Source organism: Felis catus, chromosome D4 (genome assembly GCF_018350175.1).
Source record: "Felis catus isolate Fca126 chromosome D4, F.catus_Fca126_mat1.0, whole genome shotgun sequence".
In the NCBI taxonomy this organism is placed as follows: Eukaryota; Metazoa; Chordata; class Mammalia; order Carnivora; family Felidae; genus Felis; species Felis catus.
The window spans coordinates 31,915,877-31,940,265 of NC_058380.1; the positions used below are offsets into that span (position 1 = coordinate 31,915,877).

Genomic DNA, 24,389 nt, shown 5'->3' on the forward strand with positions numbered 1-24,389 from the left:
AGATAATTCTGATGTGAGTTGGAAATAAAAAACCACAAAACGTAAAATCCATAATTGTTTAATTAAATTTTAAGATGGAAATGAGGAGAAGGCAGAAAGTAGGGAATCTTGAATGTTAACAGGATTGTAATTCTATTGGCTCTTTACATGCAATTAAAACCTGCCAAAATCTCACCCACTCAGATCTCCCTCCTTTGGCGATTTGATTCTCTGCCAAACTTTGAGTAATAAATAGAATCTGCAAGCCCTCTGAACACAGAACTGCTGCTTTTCAGAGGAGAAATCAAAACAAGATTACACGGTAAGAATAAGACTAACATTCTGGTAGATTTTTTTCTCAGGTTTGGCAAAATAAGATCTTGGGAACCATGGAGAACTATTTTTTATTTCTATAAAGTAAAGGATTAGGCTGAATTGTTGCTATTTATTGCCAATACTAGTAAAAGTTGATAATAATGATAGTTGCTACTAACTTATAATTCCACTTTGATTTCCTTTGGGTGATTTGGAAAATCATTAATAAATTGCTAAAATTGATTATTAATAGTCTTTATAGTAAGTTTTTCTCCCCCACCACAAAACTTCATAAAACAAGTTGATAACTGTACTTCCAAGACAAACCTACTCCCAATTGTTTACCAGTGGTTTCAAAAAAGGAGGACAAATAAAAGAACAGAGAGGGGTCATCCCTTCAAAATCATCTACTCAAAAATAAACAATTTTTTGAAAAAATAAGTAATTTACATCCTAAATGACTAAATGGGTAAATTCAAAAGCTTATTAGTTTTGCTACTATTCTTCATTTAGACAATTTCATTTAAAGATTTTTTTTCTCTTTATTTGTTACTGTCTGCCTTGTGGCAATTTTTTTCTCCTTGCACTTTTCTCTGCCTTATCTTTCCACACATGAATACATACCTCCAGACTATTTTAATAAAGAAAATGGCACAAATCCAAAAGTACTGTTGCTTCACAAAGTTGATTCTAGAAGGTATTTGGAAATTTGAGAGTTTAGGACTAAGTGTGGTTGGATCTTCCTGACTCTCACTCCCTCCTCAGCCCTGTGCTTCTTCAGCTTGAATCATCCCTGTATACTGTGGTCCTATGCTGTTCCCAATATCCCTACCTATTGCTTCTCACATTTGTCTTTATTTTTTTTTTAATTAAAAAAATTTTTTTTTTTCAACGTTTACTTATTTTTGGGACAGAGAGAGACAGAGCATGAACGGGGGAGGGGCAGAGAGAGAGGGAGACACAGAATCGGAAACAGGCTCCAGGCTCTGAGCCATCAGCCCAGAGCCTGACGTGGGGCTCAAACTCACGAATTGCGAGATCGTGACCTGGCTGAAGTCGGACGCTTAACCGACTGGGCCACCCAGGCGCCCCTCACATTTGTCTTTAGAATACTTGATGCCCTTCTTTAAATTTTGCCCCAAAAGGGCATGGCTCTGTGTTCAGAAAACTTCAGAGTCCTCTATTTCCCAAAGTTTAGAGTGCTTGAGAAGAATCACATAATTGAGTAATATGCTTAAATAGTTAACTCTCTGAACAAGCATAACTCTGCAGCTCAAATTTCACATTTTCTCCATTCTTCTCTGAAAGGATCCTAGATTTCCCATGAAACCTTGGCTGGTAGCTACATAAAGCATTTTCTCAGCAATGACCTAGATATTTTTCGATTTCCCATCACTGTTTAGCTTACAATATATACAGCCAGAATGTACCTCTTTCTTTTTCCCATTTATAGAGAGGGAAGAATTCTTAGGAGAATTTTTACTTAGGGTTTGAAACAGGGCTAAAAGTAAGGCAAGAGACTGAGAAATGGAAACTGCCACTCCTGGTTAGGGTCTGCAGAGGGTTAAAGAAACAGAACTTACAACTAACTTCTGGGAATGTGTGTGAGATTCAGTTGTAAAAGTTTCACTCATGGGGGAATTAAATCATTACAAGCAAATACTGTTGGGTGTGTGTATGTGAAGCACAGAAGGGAGAAAAAATAAACACGAAGGAATATTTATGTGAGTATTTGACAGAACAAGGCCTTTTTTGGAGATACTCATGCAGAATTAAATCTTTACAGGGAAGGGGCGCCTGGGTGGCTCAGTTGGTTAAGTGTCCGACTTCAGCTCAGGTCACGATCTCGTGGTCAGTGAGTTCGAGCCCCGCGTGGGGCCCTGGGCTGATGGCTCAGAGCCTGGAGCCTGCTTCCAATTCTGTGTCTCCCTCCCTCTCTGCCCCTCCCCCCCTCTCTGCCCCTCCCCCGTTCATGCTCTGTCTCTGTCTCAAAAATAAATAAACGTTAAAAAAAAATTAAAAAAAAATTCTTTACAGGGAAGTACTGCAGAAGGGACAGCATTGGGAGGAAGAAAATTCAGGGAATTTTTATGCCAGTAAATCTGATAGCATGAGGTCATTTTTGGAGATGTGAGTGTGACTGTGCCAAAATCTATGTATCTTTCATTCAACAAGTTGAAATTTTGGCAGACATGGTAAGAATCAAGAGTGTCTGTCAGAATCTTTCTTATTTATATCACAGCTTATAGCAGGGACATTTAGAAACAAGACCAAAAATAATCTCCTTGAAGAGCAGAAAGAAATCTTAATTCCTTCAAAAAAAAAAAAATGATGCTTGGTTCAAGGACTTCAGGAAATCATGGTAAAAACCTCTAATCTTTTTTTCAGTTTCCCTCTGGGTTCTCTGGTGTTGACATCTGCATGCAAAAGAAAGCTTTAAGAGGAAACCAGCCTCACAGGGCAGGCAAAGTTCATTATTGTAGGATAGTTATGGGCAAATAAGGAGTTTGGAGCACTTCCTCCCTGTAACAGACTCCTGGCAGATACTCGCATGCTAGCCTTGTTACTATTGGTAGATCATGCTATATCTGTGAACACTTTTGTTTTTGTTTTTGCTTTAAGAGTGCAATATAGCGTAATAGTAAAAATACACATATTTTTTTTGAGCCAGACAGGCCTTAAATCCATCATCTATCATTGACTACCTGCATGATTTTGGATCTTAACTTTCGTGACCCTGAATTTTTTTCCTCTGGTGCAAGATATAAAAATAAACAAACCAATAACAATAACAACAAAAAATCCTACCTTAGAGAGGTGTTCTGATACCTATAAAGATAAAGCAAGCCAGAAGTAGTCATTAAAGGTAACTTTATTAATCACTGAACATGTACTAAATGAGTTATTTTCCCCCCATTATCCCATTTAATCCTCAGCACTTCTGTAAGATAATAACATTCTCCATTTATAAAGTTAAACAAGTAAGATTTGGAAAGATTGTACTAACCCAAAATAACGCAGTCAGCAAATTTCAAACCAGAGGTTAAAATCCAGAGTTAAGTCCCATGAAGGAAAAGGACCAAGAAGGAAGATGGATTCCAAACAACTTCATTTAGTATGACCTTAATCTTTTTGTAAAGCGATTTTCAATTCAGTTTCCATGATTTCCAAATACAGAAACATTAGTGAGATGACATTAAAACTTTCCACCTATTTTTTTAGGTCTACATTCATTGCCATCTGAAGAAGTTTCCCTGCCAGCCACCATTTTCTAATGTAACTTTCTTTTGCCATTCCCGTTGGTATTGCCAGAACCCACAAACTTGGCTGATTGCTTTCACTTTTAATTAGCACAACAGTCTACATCTAATTCCTCTTCACTCTGAACACCTCAAAAATTAGATGATTGCCACAATTTTCCCTCACAATACTAGTGCATCTGAGACATTTAGCAATCATGTTTTGCTCATTACTTCTCTTGAATTTCCTAGCAAAGATTCAATGCTTTCTTAAAGAGTTTGACAGAGGTTCATTGTTTTGCATCTCTGCTGTGTTCAATATCAACCACTCTAACTTCTTAGCCTGTTGCTCTATCAGTGGCAGTAAGAAATGCTATCAAGCAGTTTATATATATTTTTTTTCTTAAAGAGAGTAAGTGATTTTTAAAAGTCTCAAATGTAATGTAATTTGAAAGAAAGAAAGAAAGAAAGACAGGAAGGCAGGAAGAAAGGAAGAAGGAAGGAAGGAAAGAAGGAAGGAAGGAAAGAAGGAAGGAAGGAAGGAAGGAAGGAAGGAAGGAAGGAAGGGAAAGAAAGGAAAGAAAGCTACCATACTGTTAATTTTTAAATTTCTCTTAATAATCAAATTTAATATCATCTAATATATGATACAGTTTATTACTAGGTGGCTATTTGGTTGTGAAAAATATCTCTTGGTTTATCCACGGGTGATGATGTTCATGTATGTTCTGATGTTCTGGTATGGCATAAGCAGAAATAAATAAAAGAACCAGCCACATGGAGCATATTCAGCATGCCCGCTGAATATCAGCATTAGAAGGAACTCTCATTCTGATTTTGGACTATACCAGCTAATCTGAGATAATGTGTCAGTGAGGGTGGTGTGGAATATCTAAAGTTTTACATAAGTATTAATAATTTGGCCAGTATTTCTGTAACTATTTGATAGACATATCCCAAACATAGGAGAAAATTCCTATAAAAGTTATGCAAGCAGTAATTTCAGTCTTTGTACAAGGAAAAACTTTCACATATTATGAGAAAATATTTACAATTAACTTACAAATGTAGGTATTCTGAAATGATAATTTGAACAGAAAACAGTTTTTAGTGCTTTTTTCTTTTGAGCATCATTATGGACTCATGATTTTTGTCGACATTGTTGTAAATTTTCAAACTTAACTTGTTTTGATTAGCTATAATTTTTTTATTGTTTTGACTCAAATTACCACTATTTGGCACTTAGAAGCCTTTTTATGCTGGTTCATTTGCTCTTTTATTAATCACCTTAGAACTCTACAAAATGCATCACTGCTTTCAGGCAACAATTTATTCAGGCTCATCTTGCATGTCTTCTACCTGTAACAGAAACCAGCTATTCTCCAAAGAACTTTGATTTCTTTAGTGGAGAACATTATTAGATTACAAAATATGGGCCCTGGGATATATAGTAGATTATTTCATTTTACTACTGACATTAAATTAGTTCAGTTACAGAGATAGGGGAGAAAATCTGTATATATAAAATCACGAGTTCATTTTGGCAATTTCAATGGAGTTCCAACATCACTTTATTATATACCTACTTGAGTTTTTACCTATTTTACTATGTGATGAGCATGGGATGTTGAATATAAGGGATAAATCACGAAATTCTACACTTGAAAAAAATAATAAAATTCAAATATTTTAATTAAAAATATGTTTTTTATTTATACTTTGGCCCAATTGTTTCAGTTTTTTTAACTTTGAAAATGTTAATACCTTATTGACAGTTGTTGTTTTTGCCCCTTTGTTAGCTACATTAGTTACTGGAGGATATGAAAACCTGTTTAAAAGTTCACTTTATAAATAGAATGTTAACTTTGTTCAAAGTGTTTACAAGTCATTTCATTTTGTCACTATTTGTCCAAGCACAATGACCAATATGTATATGTATATGTAATTTTCATAATCAATTTTACACACAAATTTAGGCAAATTTATACATGTAAAAGTTTTTGGTAAACAAATCCAATTGATGTTTTGCAAAAATAATAATATAATAGTATATTGGCAATCTATAGAATTAATTGTAAAAATAGTAATAACAGTACTGCTATTGGCCATCTGAATTTATTTTTTAAAAAGCATCTCAGTTACTTATATGTTTTCAAAATCTTGTCCTGATACAAAATATTTTCAGTTTATCTTTTCTATTTCTGACATACCATGCTTTTTCTCTCATATACAATATGTTATTGTTTATAACATATCGATTTATATATCCATATTATTATGCCATAATTTTTAAATATAACATTATTTAAATATTAAACTGTTTAGCTGATATGGAAAACAGTATGAAGGTTCCTCATAAAATTAAAAATAGAACTACTATATTATCCTGCAATTCCACTTTTGCATATATATCCAAAAGAATTGAAAGCAAAATCTTGAAGAGATATTTGTGCACCCATGTTCAATGCCATATTATTCAAAATAGCCAACAGGTAAAATCAACCCAAATGTCCATTCACCAATAAATGGATAAAGAAAATGTGGTATATACATACAATAGAATATTATTCAATGTTAAAAGAAAGAATCTTGTCAGATGCTACAACATGGATGAAACTTAAGGACATCATTCTAAGTGAAATAAGCCAGACACAAATACTGTATACTATACCAGTCCACTTATGTGAGGAATCTACAGTAGCCAAACATACAGAAACAGAGAGTAGGACAGTTTTGACAGGGGCCTGGGGAAGAAGGAAATGGGGAATTGTTGTGCAATGAATATAGTTTCAGTTTTGCAAGATGAAAAACTTCTAGATACCTGCTGCAGAACAGACCTGGTAACACTACTGAAATGCACACTGAAAAATGGTTAGATGATAAGTTTTATGTTATATATATTTTTACTACATTAAAAACTAAAGGAAAAAAAGAACTTTGAGCATGGCAGGGGGAGGGCAGGGGAAATGCTTAAATAATCCAGCTGTATTTAAAGATATGATTAAGACAATGTCCAGAATACATTAGTTGTTTGCCATTTCATTTTAGGATTTAGAAAAAGCCGATGTAGATTACATTTAGGCAAAAACAAAACAAAACAAAACAAAACAAGCCAAAGAGAATTTGTATCACTGATATGCTTTAGCTGCAAAAATATAATAATGAATTAGATATGGCTTAAAATATAAGGACACTTGGTGCTTACTTAACAAGAAGTTCTGAAGTGGGCAATACCAGAGTTGGTGCAAAGAATCAAGGACGTCACCAAGACCCAGGCTCTTCTCATCCTTCTACTCTGCCATCCTCAGACTGTCCATGGTCTCTTCCTTTATGAGATATTGTTGGCCCAGCTCTGAGAATTACATCTTCACAGAGGCAAAGTCAAAAAGTCAAAAAGTTCTTACTCCTAAGCAGAAAAATTGTCCCACAAGTCCCAGATACGCCACCCCTTTGTCTCATTGGCAAGATCTGGGTTACATGCCTAGTCCTAGACACTGTTGGCAGATAGTCAGGATTGCCATGAATGGTTTATGTTTCTGCATATCTAAATTTTGTCTTTGGTGAAAGAAAAGAGATTTGTCAGCTAAGGAACAACATTCATCCTAGGTAACAAATAACTTCCCAGGTTGTTGACATCCTCTGATTTCTGCCGAACTCAAACCATTTTTCGTTTTTAAGAACTCCTACAAAGGGCAGTCAAACTCTTTTCAAAGTTACCCTGAGGATTCTGCCTTACTCCGAAAAACACCTGAAAAATCTCTTTTAATCTGATTAATTTTCAATTTTTTCAGGTCAGAAAACTAAGTCTTTTTTTTTTCAATATATGAAGTTTATTGTCAAATTGGTTTCCATACAACACCCAGTGCTCATCCCAAAAGGTGCCCTCCTCAATACCCATCACCCAGCCTCCCCTCCCTCCCACCCCCCATCAACCCTCAGTTTGTTCTCAGTTTTGAAGAGTCTCTTATGCTTTGGCTCTCTTCCACTCTAACCTCCTTTTTTTTTTTTTCCTTCCCCTCCCCCATGGGTTTCTGTTAAGTTTCTCAGGATCCACCTAAGAGTGAAAACATGTGGTATCTGTCTTTCTCTGTATGAAAACTAAGTCTTTAATCAGGCATATCAGAACCACTTATTTTGTACAAAGGGAAGAAGAGAATGTGTTCATTTCCTGTCTGACCATTTTCCAGTCAGCTCAATGCATTCTTAAACACAGACACTGACACTGCTTTGATTCTTTTTAACCACAATATAGAGGGCTTATTTAATTCTGTCAGTGTGTCTTTGACCACCACATTTAAGAATATGGAATGTGTACATTTTAGAATTCACTGATAGTCTTCTCTTTCCTTTAACTTAAAAAAAATTCATTAACATATACACACACAAACACTGCACAAATCTGACTGTATAGCTTAATGGTTTGTTACAAGGTAAACCAACCTCAGTAATTATTTAAAGAAATAGGAGTATAGAACTCAGAGTCTCCTTATGCCCTCTTCTAGTCACTACTCTCTACCTCAAGAATAGTATTTTACTTTCTAACATCAAACACCACATATTCAATTTGTGGGGTTTTTGAACTATTTACAAATGAATTCATACAGGATATGTTTTGTGTCTAGCTTTTCACTCAACATTATGTTTGTGAGATCCCTCTGTGTAGTTGCACATATGTTTATTCTTATTACTGGTTAGAATTCCTCTAAATAAATGTGTTACAATTTATCTGTTATAATGTAGATGAACATTTTCCATGTTTCCAGTTTGGAGTTATATAACTAAGACTGCTATGAACATTCCCTTACTATGTCTTTTGGCATTTTTATGCCTTTCATATATACCTTCAAGTAGAATTGCTTGGTCAAAAGTATGCACATGCTCAGCTTTAGTGAATGCTACCAAATTATTTCCCAAAGTGGTTGTAGCAATTTATACTCCAATCAGCCATGTATAATTCCATTTGTTCCAAATCCTTGCAAATACTTGATATTTTCTATCTTCTTCATTTTAGCCATTTTGATAGGCGGGCATTATGTCAGTCTGGGGCAGCTAGTAATTTTTCCCCAGACTTGAGTTAGCTAGCAGACACACTTTAGAAAAATATATATCTTCCCTAAGATTGTAATTTTGGGGTTGAGGCATTTGTTTTTTGTGTCCCAGTTGCAAAGCAACATTAATGGGTGGGGGGAGGAAGAACCATTATATTGTATTTGTGATTCAGGGGGGAAAAAAGTCAGGAACCACTTTTTTTAAGTGTCCTACCTTGGTAGGAAAAAAAAAAAAAGGATTATTCTCTTAACCCCATGGTCACAAATTTAGTTTCGATAGACTGTGTGGTTGTTTTGTTTTGTTTTATTTTTAACAAACCTACACTTTTATTTATTTGCTTTTCAGTAAATTTAAATCCTTAAGGAGTACAGCATCACAGGGATTCTGTGACTTTAGCAGGAAGGTGACTTTGGAATTTGGCATGACTGTACCACTGTTTCCATGAGTGTGAGTTATTTTTACCAGATTACTAGGATTTTTTAGATTACTAAATTTGTCACCAGGAGTCACTGGGTTGTTCTTTGATTTGTACACATAGATGCATCTCTTGCTTGGTAGAATTCATTTCCATCTCGAGCATAAACACCTTCAATTTTAAGAAGAGCTGTGTGCTCCCTCTGGTTCCAGAGACCCTGCTGATAGCCAGCAAAAATGGCCTTGGACTACAGCCTTCTGTCGTTTTAGGAGTACTGTTCCCAGCAGGTCTCCTCAGGCTCCAAGATGGCAGAAAGAGGTAGTTTTATAGACTTTGAACACAACATACTTTAAGAAAGTTTAAAGTATTGTTAAATCATTATGAGCTAACAATAATCCACCCTGATTATTTTTCTTGATTTAAACATTGTTCAAATGATGTATAATTTAACAAAGTATCTGCTTTGTGTAATTTATCGGAAGCATTTGATAAACCAGATCATCTTGAGATTCTGCATGTGACATCAAAATAGTAAAGGTTCATTGGCTGACTGGTTTCTTAGCACAAGGACAATTCTTATCTTCTGGCTGGGTGTCAGGAGTCTGAAACTTATCTTTTGCAACTTATCTTTTATATCTATTTTTGAAACTTATCTTTAGTCTTCATAATGTAGCTAGCAAGCACTTGACTAAAAAGTAGTTGATTTCCATTCTTAAAGAGAAAACTTTTTTTTAATGTTTTTCTTATTTTTTTAAAGGAGATCTGCTACATTTATCTTCCACCAATGCAAAGTTTTGTTATCTCAGCTGCTGCTTCAGGCTGCCTTCTCTTGCTTCTAAATTTTAGAGACTTGAGTTCCACTTTCCACATTTCCATAAATATCTGGCTCATCCTTTTAGAAATTCCTCTTGTTATTCCTTAGTTTTCCAAAGCTGCCTTCATATGAAGCCTATTAGTTCCCAGAATCGATTCCAGAAGTATCTAAGTGGCATCCCTGTGCACTGGAAATTGAAGTTAAGTGTACTTTCATTGGCTTTACATATATATATCTGTGGTATCTGGAATAAATGTCTCCTCATCAATGTTTTATGTGTTTTATGTGCCAAGTCGACCTCTTTAGAGCCAAGTTAAAGATACATTACATTTTACTCAGAAGATGTGCTTCAAAATGTAAATCTTTGCCTGTCTAAAACTCATGTATGTTTCTCTTGAACATAAGTCACTTGATAGAATTTAGGATACTTCCCAAAAATTTGAAATATTTGAAAATTTTGAAAATATTAAATTACTTTAGGCTTTGGAATCTGGGGACTATCCCCAGAGTCAAAGCTAATATTAATGGGCAAGTTTTCATCCTTAGTTAAGCAATCTGTTTTGCTTATATTGTTGCCAATTCAGAGATGTTCTTAACACTTGTTGGTACATATTTGCAGAGAATTAGGCAAGACTCAGAAATAAATCTCCCATACATACATACATATACATAGATGCAATTACTATCTTTTCATGAACAGAGATGACATATTTTAAAATATATACAAATGTTATATACATTTGTCTTGGGACACTACCTTTGCAAGTTGTCTTCCTTTGTGGATCTAGGTACAAATAAAAATTTAAAAAGTAAAACAAGCCAGGTCTAAAGCAGTGAACTGAAGCAAGACAGATTGTATTTCATCTCCAGTTTTGAGAACTAATTCACAACTTAGTGACTCAAGTCAATACACATTCTGTGGCTTGGCATCTGCTTTTTCCATGTGCATGACTCTGAAAAGCATTTGTCCAGGCTGAGATTTTAGATCTATCTGCTCCCACCTTGTTTTTCTGCCACCTTATACGGAATGCTCTGCCAGAACTATTTTCTGTGACTCAGCTTTAATTACATCTTCTAAAACCTTCCTCATTATTTAATGGATTTCTTTAATTTTTTAAACTTGCTTGGAATTCTTAGATCTGAGGATTGGAGTCTTTCAATAATTCTGGAAAGTTCTTAATCTTTATTTACCTTCAAATATTTTCCCTTCCCTATTTTATCATCTTCTTCTAAAATTCCAAATAGATACACATTAGACTGTCCAATTCCGTCCTTCAAGTTTCTCACCCTCTTTTTCATATTTTCCATTTCTATGTGTCTTTAAATTGTTTTCCAATGAATATTTTCAGATATATTTTCTAATTCATGATTCTTCATCTAATTCACTATGTGTAATCTGCCATTTAATCTGCTATTTAATGAAGCTTTAATTTCAACATTGTATTTTTTATTTCTAGATATTCTATTTGGATCTTTTTCAACTCTAAATTTTCCTTATTCATTTTTTTCAATATTTTTAAAACTCTACCTAAAGATATTAAAACCAGTTGTTCAATATGTCCTTTCTGATTGTTCTAATACATGAATCAACTTTCAGGTTGGCTTCTGTTGTCTGTTCCTTCTGTGGCTTTCATCATGTTGCCAAGTATTTTTATTTGTTTTATAAATCTTGGATGCAAACTATTCATTTGCCCTGGAAATTTTTCTGTGTGGATGAATACTTTATGGCTTGGGCTGCAGCTGAGTTCATCAAGATAGGATTTGTGTTTGCCTTTCCCATTTGTCTTGGGATACTACCAACCTGAAACCATTTGATATTTAATTCTCTATTTCAGGCTTTGGAAACACACAGGTAGTGTGATTTCAAACTACAAACCCGTGTGGGGGCTGACTTTTCATGAGGAATCATCCTCAGAAGAATGATTTTCCCTCCATCTAGTGCCAGAGCTTCCTAGCAGTCCCCTTCTGCAGGTGAGGTTTATTTATCTCAACCACCCTTACACTTCAAGTGTAGCCGTTTTGGTGTTCAGATTTAGGCCATGCAGTTTCCTATTAGGATCCCCATTTTAGGCATATCCTGGACTTTATCTCCTAGGCCCTGAACTTCATGTAGTTGTCTAACCTGTCTCTAGAATATAGTAGATGACTTTAGGAAAAAGCCAAGGTTTCTTGTCTCCCAGTATTTTGAACACTATACATTCTTTACTTTCATTCCAGTTCAACAAATGAGTTTGAAAGATTTTTTTAATATTTCTTTCAACATTTTAGTAGTTTTAGTAAGGAGGATTGGTCATAATAACTAATCCACCATCATGCTGAAAAGAGAAGTCTCTGGTTAGTTAACATTATAATGAGCAAATATTAAAAATTTAAACATATGAACAACATTTATATCAGTAAGTTACTGATTTGTCCAATCCTTTTGGGGTTTCTAAGCAATATTTCTTTTTCAGACAAGGTTTCTACTCATGAAAAAGTTTTGAAAATTCCCTCTTCCAGCCTTAAAGTATAATGGTTTCTTCTTATGATGTTGCTAAATCTCCTCACCAACAAGACCACCAATGATGGTATACGAATTGGACTTTAGTCTCACTCTTCCTTTACAGGGTTAAATAATCCAGGTGTTATGGATTTAGGCCATATTCTCACCCCCTTAATTTGTTTTCTTGTAGCAAAATATTCTTGACCAAGTATACTTTAAGCAGAAACCAACTATGGGTAAGGAGTTTCTGCTCTGGTGTGAGGGATCGGGGGGAAGATGTGAAATCCAAAAGAAACGCCTTTCTAGAGCCCCTCATGAATTCTGAAAACATTTGCTTCAGGTTTTAGCCAAGGGACCTTGGGCAACTTACTTGACCCTTCTGTGCCCCAGTTTCATCACCTGTAAAATAGGGAAAATAACAGTACACTTTTGACAAGATTGCTATGATAATTGAATTAGTCAACTATATAAAGCATGTAGTACAATACTTAGCACATAGTAAACACTATACAAGGGTAAATTTCTAAAAACACAGAACTTTTAACTCTGCATACTCCTATTGCATTTTTTATGCTCCACTAAATTTTTACAAAATTCATAATTTGTATATTATTTGTCCAGCTTTACTTAAAATTTTTTTAAGTAAACAAAAAAAAAGATCTCAACTTTAAACCTCAGAATTAACTAAAACCAAAGACGTATTTGTTCCATGTTGTTTCTTTCCCGTACATTGCTTTCCTCTACACTTAAAAGCTTCCTGAATCCATAAAAAAGAAAATATATACTACAGACTCTATAGACTTCCTCTTTCCCTATAATTTTGCCCTAAGACACAATGTACCCAAATCAATGGCTTAACTGTATTTCAGATCTGCCTTTGCCAGGACATGACCCCAGGTTAGTTAATTGCCCCCTTGTCTAACTCCATTATGCTATTTGCTGTAAGGTAGTGGAAGGAGAAGAGGAGGGTACAGGGCTGAAGCAGAACTTGTGCAGTTTTCTGAAGCTGACATCTTTTGGGTGGGCAATGGGCTGGTGCAGCTGCTGGTATTGAAGAAGCAGGCCCAGGGAAAGGAGAAGGAAGAGGCTGAAGTGGAATCCTGTATAGGAGCACAGGAAGGAGTCAAAGGGATAGGAAGACACTGGCTTTCATGCACCCTCTTCATTTTTGAGAAGAGGAAACTAAGACCGAGAGAGCTGAAGAGCCCTGCAGAGAGGGAGCAAATCTTGAATGTAAGCTTAGGAATGGAGGTCATTCTTCTTCTGTTTCTTCAAAAATTGTTAAAGATTTGGTTCAACACGTAGCTAGATCTCCAAAGTATGTGAGACATGGGGAAGGTCACTGGAGGGGAATAAAAACAATACATTGAACTGAACAATTCGAAATGTTTGGCCACACTAAAACCACAGGGCCATAGACCAAACAAAAAGTCAGCTTCTTTGAATGCTTTAGAAAGAGCATTGACCCAAGAACAAGAAGACCTGGGTTTCATTAGACTGAGTCATATAAAACTGTCATCTTTGTAGGTCAAAATGTAGTAGTGCCAATTCTATCCTGTTCAACTCACAGTTCCAGCTCTACCACTCAGTAGATGTTTGGGATTTGGACAAGATCTCCACATCTCTTCAGTGGGTAATACCTGCCTTACCTATTTTTTCGGGTTTTTGCAAGGACAGATCCAAAGTACACAACATTTACTGGGTGCCTGCTATCAATAACTGCTTGGGAAACAAAGATGACTAAGGTACAACCCTTATTTCTAAGGAGCTAGCATTCCAGCAGAGGATATAGGAAAACTAATTTAGTTGGATATGATAAGCAAGTAAGAAAAGGAAGCAATAAATTCTGTTGGATTGTGGGTGGTTAGGGAAATGAAGGCATTTGAACTGGGCTCTAAGGGTTAAATAGAAGCTTCCCAGGCAAAGAGGAAGAGGCATCTCTAGCAAGAGGAACAGCTTGTACAAAGGCATGGAAGTATACAAGTGTGTGGTGAATTGAAGAATAGTAAGCAGTCCAATGGGTATAAAATGTACAGTGTGTATGTGTGGGAGTAGGGGGGTTACTGTTGTGTGAGGCTACAAAGGTTGAAGGGTTAGGTAGTGTCAGTGAATAAAAATGACTGGGTAAGAATGCATCCAGGAATACTGTGGGAAAGCATAGAAGTGCTTTACAAATGCTAAGTAAAGAACAAAAGAAAGTTTTCTTAAAATCTCAACATCCTTCCTCTCCTGTCACAAGGAGTTCTACTTGAATCATATACTGATTTGCCAAATTTCTTTGTAGTGTTTCCTCTTATTGGGAGAAATGTTCTCTCCTGGGTCCAGGTAAGAGGCGTGTAGAAACTTTCAGAGTGCCAGGGAGTCAGGGACAGGAAGTGATTCAGTTTGAACAAGGACAATGCTATCTCATTGTTCCCCAAATTTCAACCTCCCCTTCTGCGACATCACTTTTTCTGACCTCCCCCAAGAAAGAAGTGAAACCACTATACTCAAGGGAACAGAGGATAATGTGATCACCCTCCCATCTCACCCTCTCCCTCCTGCTCCCCTGTGAAATCTCCCAGAATGAAATCATATAGCGTTGTCAAACTTAATCATTCTCCCCATTTCCTGTCCCTCCTACCAGCCAAGACAAGTTGTGGGGCACTGTCTTCTTCCAGTAATTTTCTAGTACCCAACAAGAGTTTTGATGACCCCTCTATACCTTCATAGATCTTCTGCTCATGCAAAAGTATGTAAGCTTTACAAGGTGGTGAATGGAATTTAAAACACCAAAATTTAATTTCACCTCATTTTACCAATGGTTCCCATGGAATAAGAGAAAGAACCAGATGGACTTAAGTTCAGATCCTAGCTTTGCTACTTACTAGCTATGTGGTCTTTTGCAACACACTTAATCTCTTTGAGTCTCTATTTCCTAAATTTTAAAATGGCACTCAAATACCAGGGTCATGGTAACAATTAGAGATAACATATGTAAAGCATCTGGCCCACAGAAGATGCCCAAGACACTGTAAGTGCCATCACCATTATCATCACCACCACCATTATTAAGAGCTTGAACTAATGCAGACTCCTTGCTGATTTCATTTCTTTCCTCTTCCTACCCTCCATCTATTCCTTATATGACAGCCAAAGCAGTCTTTAAAAAATGAAAACCAAGTCACATCCCATATTACTTAAAAACCCTTCATTGGCTTCCCACTGAATTTTGAATAAAATCCAAGTTCCTCCTTCTGGTCTCCAGGGCCCAGCCCTACCTGGCTTCTGTCCTCTTCTACTGCCAACACCATTACATTATACTCTCCTCATTGTCCACTGTGCTCCAACCATACTAGCCCTCTCATTTCCAAATACGACAAATTCTGTAAGACCCTTTGACCCTGGGGTTTTCTCTGCCCAGAAAGCACTCTCTGTCTCCTCCCTTCCATATATTCTTCACACCCTTGGAGTGCAACATAAATGCCACTTTCTGTGACCACACTACTTTAATACTACTGTTTATCTTCTTTACCAGCCTAGTTCTTATTTATTTATCACTGTTTATAAATGATTTATTTGTGGGGTCATGATACCACCATTCATGAGTTCGAGCCCCACTGACAGTACAGAGCCTGCTTGGAATTCTATATCTCCTTCTATCTACCCCTCCCCTGCTTGTGCACACACTCTCTTTTTCTCTCTCTTTCTCTCTCTCGGTCTCTCAAAATAAAAATAAACTTTAAAAAATAAAATAAAATAAATGATTTATTTGCATGATTATTTGTTCAACATCTATTTCTCCAAAAGAGAGTAAACTGCAGGAGGCAGGAAAAACTTTGTTTTGTTCACTGCTATACCCCAGCACCTAACGCAGCACTAGACAAGTGTTTGAGTTATTACTGTTGTTATGATTACTCGGCAGCACTCTGTGGTATAGTATAGACATGTACAAATCTAACATCATTTCGGACTTTTCTTGGGATATTAGGAGGGCAGAATTTCTTTACAATGATTACTAGGCATGTTTCTTTTCTTTCTTTCTTTAAAAAAATTTAATATTTATTTTTGAGAGAAAGAGACAGAGTGAGAGCAGGGGAGGGGCAGAGAGAATAGGAGACACAGAATCCAAAGCAGGCTCCAGGCTCTGAACTGTTAGCACAGAGCCTGATGTGGGGCTCAAGCTCAAGAACCAAGAGATCATGACCTGAGCCTAAGTTGGACACTTAACCCACTGAGTCACCCAGATGTCCCAAGACTTTTTTTTTTCCCTCCAAAACATTTAGCTCCTTCTAGGGCATCAAATGTTGAACTTTATATTTTGTATTCCAAAATTTCCATAATTAACATGTATTTTTAATAAAAATTTCTTATAAACTCTACATGTTAATGACAAGTCTCTTCACAAGAAATCAATCTAATCAAATGAATTTATTTTACAAGTAAAATTCACAATCAGGAAAGAAAAGCCAACAGCCAACTTAACATTATAAAGGGTATTGGTATTTTAAAAAAAGGAAATTGTTTATCAAAGGGCATTGCCTGACATATGAGAGGTGGTTGGTAATTCAATAAATGATTTTCCAGTTGATCAGATGTAGATAAGAAGACACAGTGAAATGAAAATTTTCATGCAGTGTCCCATGGGTTAATGGGGTTGGAATACATAGTCCTTGGCAAGTAATGGGCACTTGATATTTGTTGAATGTGTAAGTTTCTGGAAGACTTTGCCAGGCAAAGAGACAAACATAACACTGCAGTTTGGGAAATGACTACACTTCATACATTTTTGTTGTTGTTGCTAAGATGTGAATCACCAACTAATGAATTTCCATGCAAGATATTATTTCTTGATAGATTAAAATATTCTTTCAGGTTGTTTGTTTTTTTTTTTTTCTTTCATAATTTAAATGTGTGTCATTTCCTCTGGAATGTCATCTCCCTCCTTTTTTTCCTTAAAAAGGTCCTTCTATTTTCCTTTATTAACTAAAATGCAGCTTCCCTTGGTGACACCACTATTCTCAAAACCCACACCCTTTCTTTGTGTGCCCATCTCCCAGGGACAATAGAGAAGTGACACATTTCTTATTTTTTACTGCTCTTGCTAACCCTCACCATGGGTCCAACTACCTAACTACTTATGTTAATTCCTTTCCATTCAGGTTGATAGAGACCCTAACATCCTTTTCTGTTTGATGGCGCCTCTATTGAGGTCACCTTTGGTGACTCCAGTGCCTGTTTTGATGAGTCTTTAATATTCTTCTACAGTTCACCTGCAAAAGCTAATCTTGACTACCATTATCATCAGAACTTTGCAATCTCCAAGACAGAGAACATTCCTCGGAATTCCCCCAAATTCCTCAGTTTACAAACAACCTCCAGTCTTTCTACTTCTCCCACTCCAATTTTTAAATTCTTTGTAAAATCACTTTTTAAATTGTGGTAAACTTTACCATTTTAACCATTCTATGTATGCAGTGCAGTAGCATGAAGTACGTTCATACTGCTGAGTAACCATTACCACAATCCATCTCCAAAACATTTTTCATCTTCTAAAACTGAAACTCGATATCCATGAACAGTGGTTCCCCATTTCTTAGTAAATTCTTTTTTACATTCTCTAAGGAACTGTTTCAGACTTTTTCTACTCATCCTCAGAAATTAAAACACATGCTTACTTCTCTTAATTTCTGTAACTCTCCTCACAACTTACTTTCTGAAGATTCAAGCCATTTTTACAAGACTGTCAAGTTCTTGTCCCTTAAAACTTTACATCTCTACCATTCTTTTGCTTTTCCTCCTCTACTACAGAAAGAAGAATGCCTCCTCCTTTTCAAAGCCAACCCCTCCACTACTGCTCTCTCCTTTCACTCTGTTTCTTCTGGGACTTTATTATATCAGTTTTCTCCTTTTCATTTATCTCTTTCATTTTCATTTTCTCTTTGCATTGTAACATGCCCGAGTCCCATATTCCAATAAAAAACATCAATAATAATAATAATAACAAGTATTAAGTTCCCACTATGTGCCAGGTACTGTCCCAATTGCTTAAAATATACCTTCTCATATAATTCTCACAATGACCCACTGAGTTCAAATTATGAAGAAAATTATTATGATGAAGAAATTGAGAGTTTAGAAATATTGAGCAACTTGCCCAAGATTGTCTAACTAGTAAGCAGTATTTTCCCTTCTCCATGCTACTCTGGCAAGATTCCATTGTCTCTTTGTTTCCCTTTCATTACTGTATTTCTTGAAAAAGTCTCAGTTCCTCCTCTACACTATGCAATCCACTGCAGTTTCTTGGAGAGTCCCACGCTTAATGGTCTCTCTAAAAGGTCTCTAATCCCCAGCTGGGTCACTGTAGTGCTCATCACCAAATGTTGCTTTTTGAGATGGTCTTCACTCTTAGTCTTCATAATATATGACCTCTTTTTTTCTGGTTCTCTTCCTAGTCTTTTCTAACTCCTTATCTTCTCTTACTCTTTAAATGTAAGATTTCCTATAGTTCCATCTAGACATAGCCTGCTTCCTGTTCCACATTCAGCTGAGACATTCTCATTTGCTCCTACATCATCAACTCTCATGCTGTAACGAAAAACAAATCCACACAGCTAATTCTGGCCTCCCCTACCCACCCACAACCTAATTCCAGCTCAGTGCTGAAATTTCCATGTAAGTGCTCCTCAAGTATCTCAAACTCCATCTGCCCCACATTATACTCATTACCTGTGCTTGACAATAGACTCCCCACCTGAGCTTCCTACCATGAACCACGGGCACCCCCTTCAATTCCCTTTGCCTCCCCTCTACCCCAGTCCAGAGCTGATACAAACACATCCAAAAAGAGCTATGGAGGCTCTGTAGTGGACACAACCCTGAACTGAGAGTGAAACTTGGGTTTTAATCCTGACTCAGTCACTAAGAAGCTAAGTGACTTAGTGGAGCTAGAACAGGGATCTCTGGTATTTAAGGACTTATGACCTTCATCCCCTCCTTACTGGCCTCTAATATCCCCTCCTTACTGACCACTCTAATATTTAAGGACTTATGACCTTCATCCCCTCCTTACTGGCCTCACTAACATTGCCCTGACCCTGCCCTCACTGCTTTTTGCCTGGGCTATTTTAATTGGCCTCCTGACTGACCTTGTTTCCTGTCTTTTCTTCTTTCATTCCTCCAGACACAACCATAAAATTAGTTTTTATAATATAATCATAAAACACAGTTTTTGTAACACTTCTCACTTATTTAAAAAACTTTTAGAAGATTCTTGTTGGCTATGGGATAAAATTCAAACTCCTTATTTCTGCATTCATAGACTTTTGCATGTTAGTTCCAACATAACACATGAAACATCACTTTGTCTAAATTGGATTACATGTGAGGTTGGAGATAAGCACTGTAGGAAAAAAAAATACCTTATTCTTCATAGTAAAATAGTGTATCAAAGATTTAGGTGTTAAGTAGTAAAAGATATAATTTTAGGAAATGGTATAATAAATTTATTTATAAGTTTAGAAGGGAGGTATTTTGAAGCAGGATGCAAAATCCAGGAATTCTAAAACAGTGATTAAATTTGACCACATAAGATTTGAAAATTTATGTACAGCAAAAAATGGAAAAAATTTCAACTCACACAGAGATAAGGCTTTCATTTCTTAATTTACAAAGGATTCATATAAATCAATAATTGACAGAAATTGAGGACAAATAGATTTTTAAATATTTATTTTTGAGAGAGAGAGAGAGAAAGAGAGAGAGAGTACACATGGGTGTGAGTGGGGGAGGAGCAGAGTGAGAGGCAGACAGAGGATCTAAAGTGGGCTCTGTGCTGACAGCGGACTCAGACTCACAGGGTTCAAATTCACTAACCATGAGATCATGACCTGAGTTAAAGTCTATGCTTAAATGACTGAGACACCCAGGCACCCCAATAACAAATACATTTTGTTAAGTTGCTTAATTTCACTAAATAAAATTCAAAACCATGAAATATTTTCCTTTCTTTAGACAAGCAAATATTTTTTTAAGTTTTTATTTAAAGTCCAGTTAAGTTAACATGCAGTGTAATATTAGTTTCAGGTGTACAATATAGTGATTCAACACTCCCATATAGCACTGGAAATGATCTCAAGTGCACTCCTTAATCCCTATCACATATTTCACACATTCCCTCTCCCACCTCCCCTCTAGTAACCATCGGTTTGTTTTCTATAGTTAAGGGTCTATTTCTTGGTTTGCCTCTCTCTCTTTTTTTCCCCTTTGCTCGTTTGTTTTGTTTCTTAAATTCCACTAGAAAGGCAAATATCTTACAGGTGATGACACCATTGCTGCTAAGACAATGATGAAAAGGCATTTACTTGGATTGTTGAAAAAATTTGGAATTCAATGGGAAAATATCTATCAACATGTAAGATGCAAGAACCCTTTGATTCAGCAATCCCAGTACAAGGAATTTGTGCTACCAATGAACGTACAAAGGTTTACCAAGAATCACAACACACACACACACACACACACACAAACACACACACACAGATGTCAGCTGCAACATTGGTGATATTAGAAAAGAAGAAAAGAAAGGGGAAAAAATAGAAACAACCAAAGTGTTAATAAAAGATTGGTTATGGGATATTTATATAATTGAATGCTAATTATAATGCTTCCTGTAAAAGAATATTTCTGACATGTATTCATGATGTAGTATTATTGAAAAATCAAAAAAGCAGCTTATAAAATAAAATTTGTGGAAGATTCTATTTTTTTGGAAGATTCTATTTTTATGAAAAAATTGATATGCATAGTATTTCTACATTGGAAAAAGAATGTCAAGAAATACAACATATATGCTTTCCTGTCATTTACCTATCTTCTGAGAGCATGTACATCATTTTTATAATCAGAAAAAAAATTACCTAAAGTTTTCAACTTCCCGAAAGAAAAGAGAAAGGCAATGAAACAATCTGTGCCCTTGTATGATCTACATTGAGCAATAAACAGTACCTAGAGTCCATGTCATAGAGGTTTCATAAAAATTAATGATTAACTGAGTATAACTCATTGAAATTGCTGCAGTTAAAATAATCTAAAAGTTCTGTTTAGGATTTGGCTGTGGGAATAAAATATACTCCCACTCATTCTAACCCATTCAACTAGCACTATTTACACTGCCTCATTCATCAAAAGCTGTCACCCAATGTTGCTTAATCCAAGTGTGTATATATAAGTGGAGTTGAAATATAACTGCATCAACTACTATCAAATGTTGATGACAAGAAACTTCATCATTTGAGAGCAGCCCTTCACGTTTATAACTAAGGTGAGTTATCATAACCGGTGTATAAGAATATTTGCCTATGTTTTTGGGAAAAGCAGCATAAAAGAACCAATGATGTTTATATTGCTATATTTTCTGAAATATTTCTGATTTTAAAATAGGAAGATAAAGAGTAAATTTTAAGTCTGAAAAAAAGGTGAAAAGAATGCTTGTATTTTTTAGAGTAAAGATATGTAGGTTGTTTAAAGAAATGCTTTTTTTCTTTTTGAATAGGATTTGAAAATATTTCCTGACTATGCTTTTGACTTACCATTTGATTCTTAAAAAGCAGCTAACTTTGTGTCAATGACTGCGTTGTAAATTTGGTATTTCAGTTGCTTATCTATGTTGCTTAAATCAGAAAGCTAATTTTGGTTTAAAGCTGAATTCCTCCAAGTATGCTATCTCAAATTAGCCCATGCTAATAGATAGTCCATGTTAACAGGGTTGTTAATAGAGGTGGTGGGGGAAGTTACAAGATCAAATAATTACCCAAAATAATTAAACTAAAGTACCTATGAATCTTCAATGAAAGACTGCTTACCTCTTCACTCTGGTAATGTGGTTCTGACTTCACAAGAGGTGGAATATAAATAGGGACATTTCCTACATTTATTTGAAACAGTTTGTTTTGGGTTTTATTTTTTTTATGTCCATCCAGGAGTAGTTTTTTTTCCTGGAATGTAAGGATGCTTGGATAAAAAAGGAAACAAACTTAAAAACGAGTGTTATAATTTTCATTTTATCAGTATTGTCTGCACACCTACTGTGTGCAAGGTATTATTTGAACTATTTTCTATAAATTTAAAATTTAACTACAATAATACCAAACTATTCCACATGTTATGATTACAAATTAACTACAATATTTAGAAATTTATTATTTTCAAAGAAGTTGGACAACTGGCTAAGCATTTGAAACTAAATTCCCAGTTTTGATTATTTTCTTCTTACATTTGGAGGAGGAAGAGAGGAGATAGGGTGGGAAACTCTGGCATAAAGAAGGAAATCAGGAAACTAGATTCTGGTCCCAGTTTTTCTTTTGTGATCCTGGGCAAGCCATTTAATCTTTCAGTCTTAGCCTACTCATCCATTGTTTTAGGGGCTCAGGAAAATGATATCAAAGATTCTCTGCTTCTAAGTGTTCTTACCATTGAAGAATTTTGCTCATGAAACCCAGTGTAAATAAGATGGTTGCATGTAATGTTATCCATCTAAACAATAACAACAACAAAAACAATGGAATTTCAACCTATGTGAAGTCCAGAGACAAAAACAAAGTTGTATGAACTTTATCTTCCAAGGAGTCCTCTAATTCAGAAACCCAATGCTCATTCCTTACCCCGCTAGAAGAACAGATTCATGTAAAATTTCTAAGGGATTTAAATAATAACCACTCCTGGAATAAACTGATTTTTTTTTTGTAATCTAGGAAAAAGAGGGCAATGCTTAATACAAGTAGAAATAACTATTAGCAGAGTTTCAGGCAATATAAGGGAGAATTTAAAGCTGGAGAAATGCTGCTCTCTCCACAAATCACAGCACCACTGCCTTACCTTGATAATGAAGCCAGTCTGTGGTACCTTACTGAAAGAATTTGAGTTTTTCTGCAATTTATAATAGAGAACACAATATTCTTTCAGTAAGATATTGCCACCCAGTTTGATAGTCAAGATGCAGCAACCATTGATGATCCTTGCCTGAATCAAGTATTAAATTGGGGGCTACAAGACTGTTGTTTTTCTAATTCTACCATTCTTTCTATAATGAATAAATCCCTCATTCATTCATTCTTGAGAAATGCAAGACTGGTGGGTTTCTTTTTACATTAAATGCTTTATAGTAAATTACCTTCATTTTTCTTTTTGATGCTCAGATTATGCCAAATTTGGCCAGTGGGAAACCCTTTAAGGGGACTCCTGTGTCCTTTTGACACAGCCTCACAAATTTTTGAATGACACATGGCTTTTTGGCATTACTGAATATTCCATATTCACTTCTATATTCCCAACCCATAATTAGAGTCCTGGTTCCTTTTAGTGTAAAAACTGTTTAGAAACTAAGATGGGCATACTGATACTGCTGATTCAGATTTAACACAACAGAGATTTCCCTTTGGCTTCTTATATTTTATATTTGTATCTCCTTTCCCCTGCGGTAAAAATCCTGTAACATTAACATATCTACTTATTTGTTCTATACTCTAGTATAGAAAAAACTGCTTCAGAATTCCAAAATCAGTAATACCACCAACAAAAAGCTCAGTAAGTAAAGTTTAAGATTTCTTTGCAGTTCTTTTTGACCTCTGACTATATTCCAATATAGATATATTTTCAGAAAACTATGTTCAAATATTATTGAAATAATTACTTTCCTTATGTGGCTGTTATTAATATTGAGTTTGCCACAGTTGTTTCTGTTTATTTTCATTTGAGACAATTGAACTAATATTACATTTTAACCTACAGAAGCCTGAAAAATGAAGACGAAAATGGAGTATTCAACCACCAAAATCTCCCCAGCAAAGATGAACAGCTCAGCAGGCAAGGCTTTGGTAAAATCTCCCAAGTTGGGAAGTAAGAACTTAAGCATTTATGATTGTTTTACACACTATATTCATCTGTTATCAAATCTTTATGATTCTGATGTTCATACATGATATCTTGCCAAAAGCTACTAAGAATACAAGAGCTGAAATTAGGAAGGATGGCTCATAAGTTTGTAATACAGCAGTCTTTGGTTTTAGACAAACTATATATAGCCAACTTTTGCTTATTTGATACATACCAGGACAAGAA

At 35.5% G+C, this 24,389-nt stretch overlaps 1 protein-coding gene across 11 annotated transcripts in view; it reads left to right on the forward strand.

Moving 5' to 3' along the window:
* The first annotated feature begins 216 nt into the window (after window positions 1-216).
* The window catches only part of IL33 (interleukin 33), a 38,688-nt gene continuing 14,515 nt past the window's right edge, over window positions 217-24,389 (forward strand). Inside the window, exons 1-4 of one of the 11 annotated variants that reach the window (XM_045043044.1) lie at window positions 241-301; window positions 11,647-11,782; window positions 23,799-23,855; window positions 24,060-24,167. In XM_045043044.1, coding sequence (XP_044898979.1) covers window positions 24,071-24,167 — 97 coding nt within the window. In that variant the 5' untranslated portion in view covers window positions 241-301; window positions 11,647-11,782; window positions 23,799-23,855; window positions 24,060-24,070. Of the gene's footprint in view, window positions 302-11,344; window positions 11,783-20,290; window positions 21,595-23,798; window positions 23,856-24,059; window positions 24,168-24,389 lie in introns of those variants that run through there. The other 10 variants (XM_045043043.1, XM_045043042.1, XM_045043048.1 and 7 more) reach the window with 10 other exon arrangements.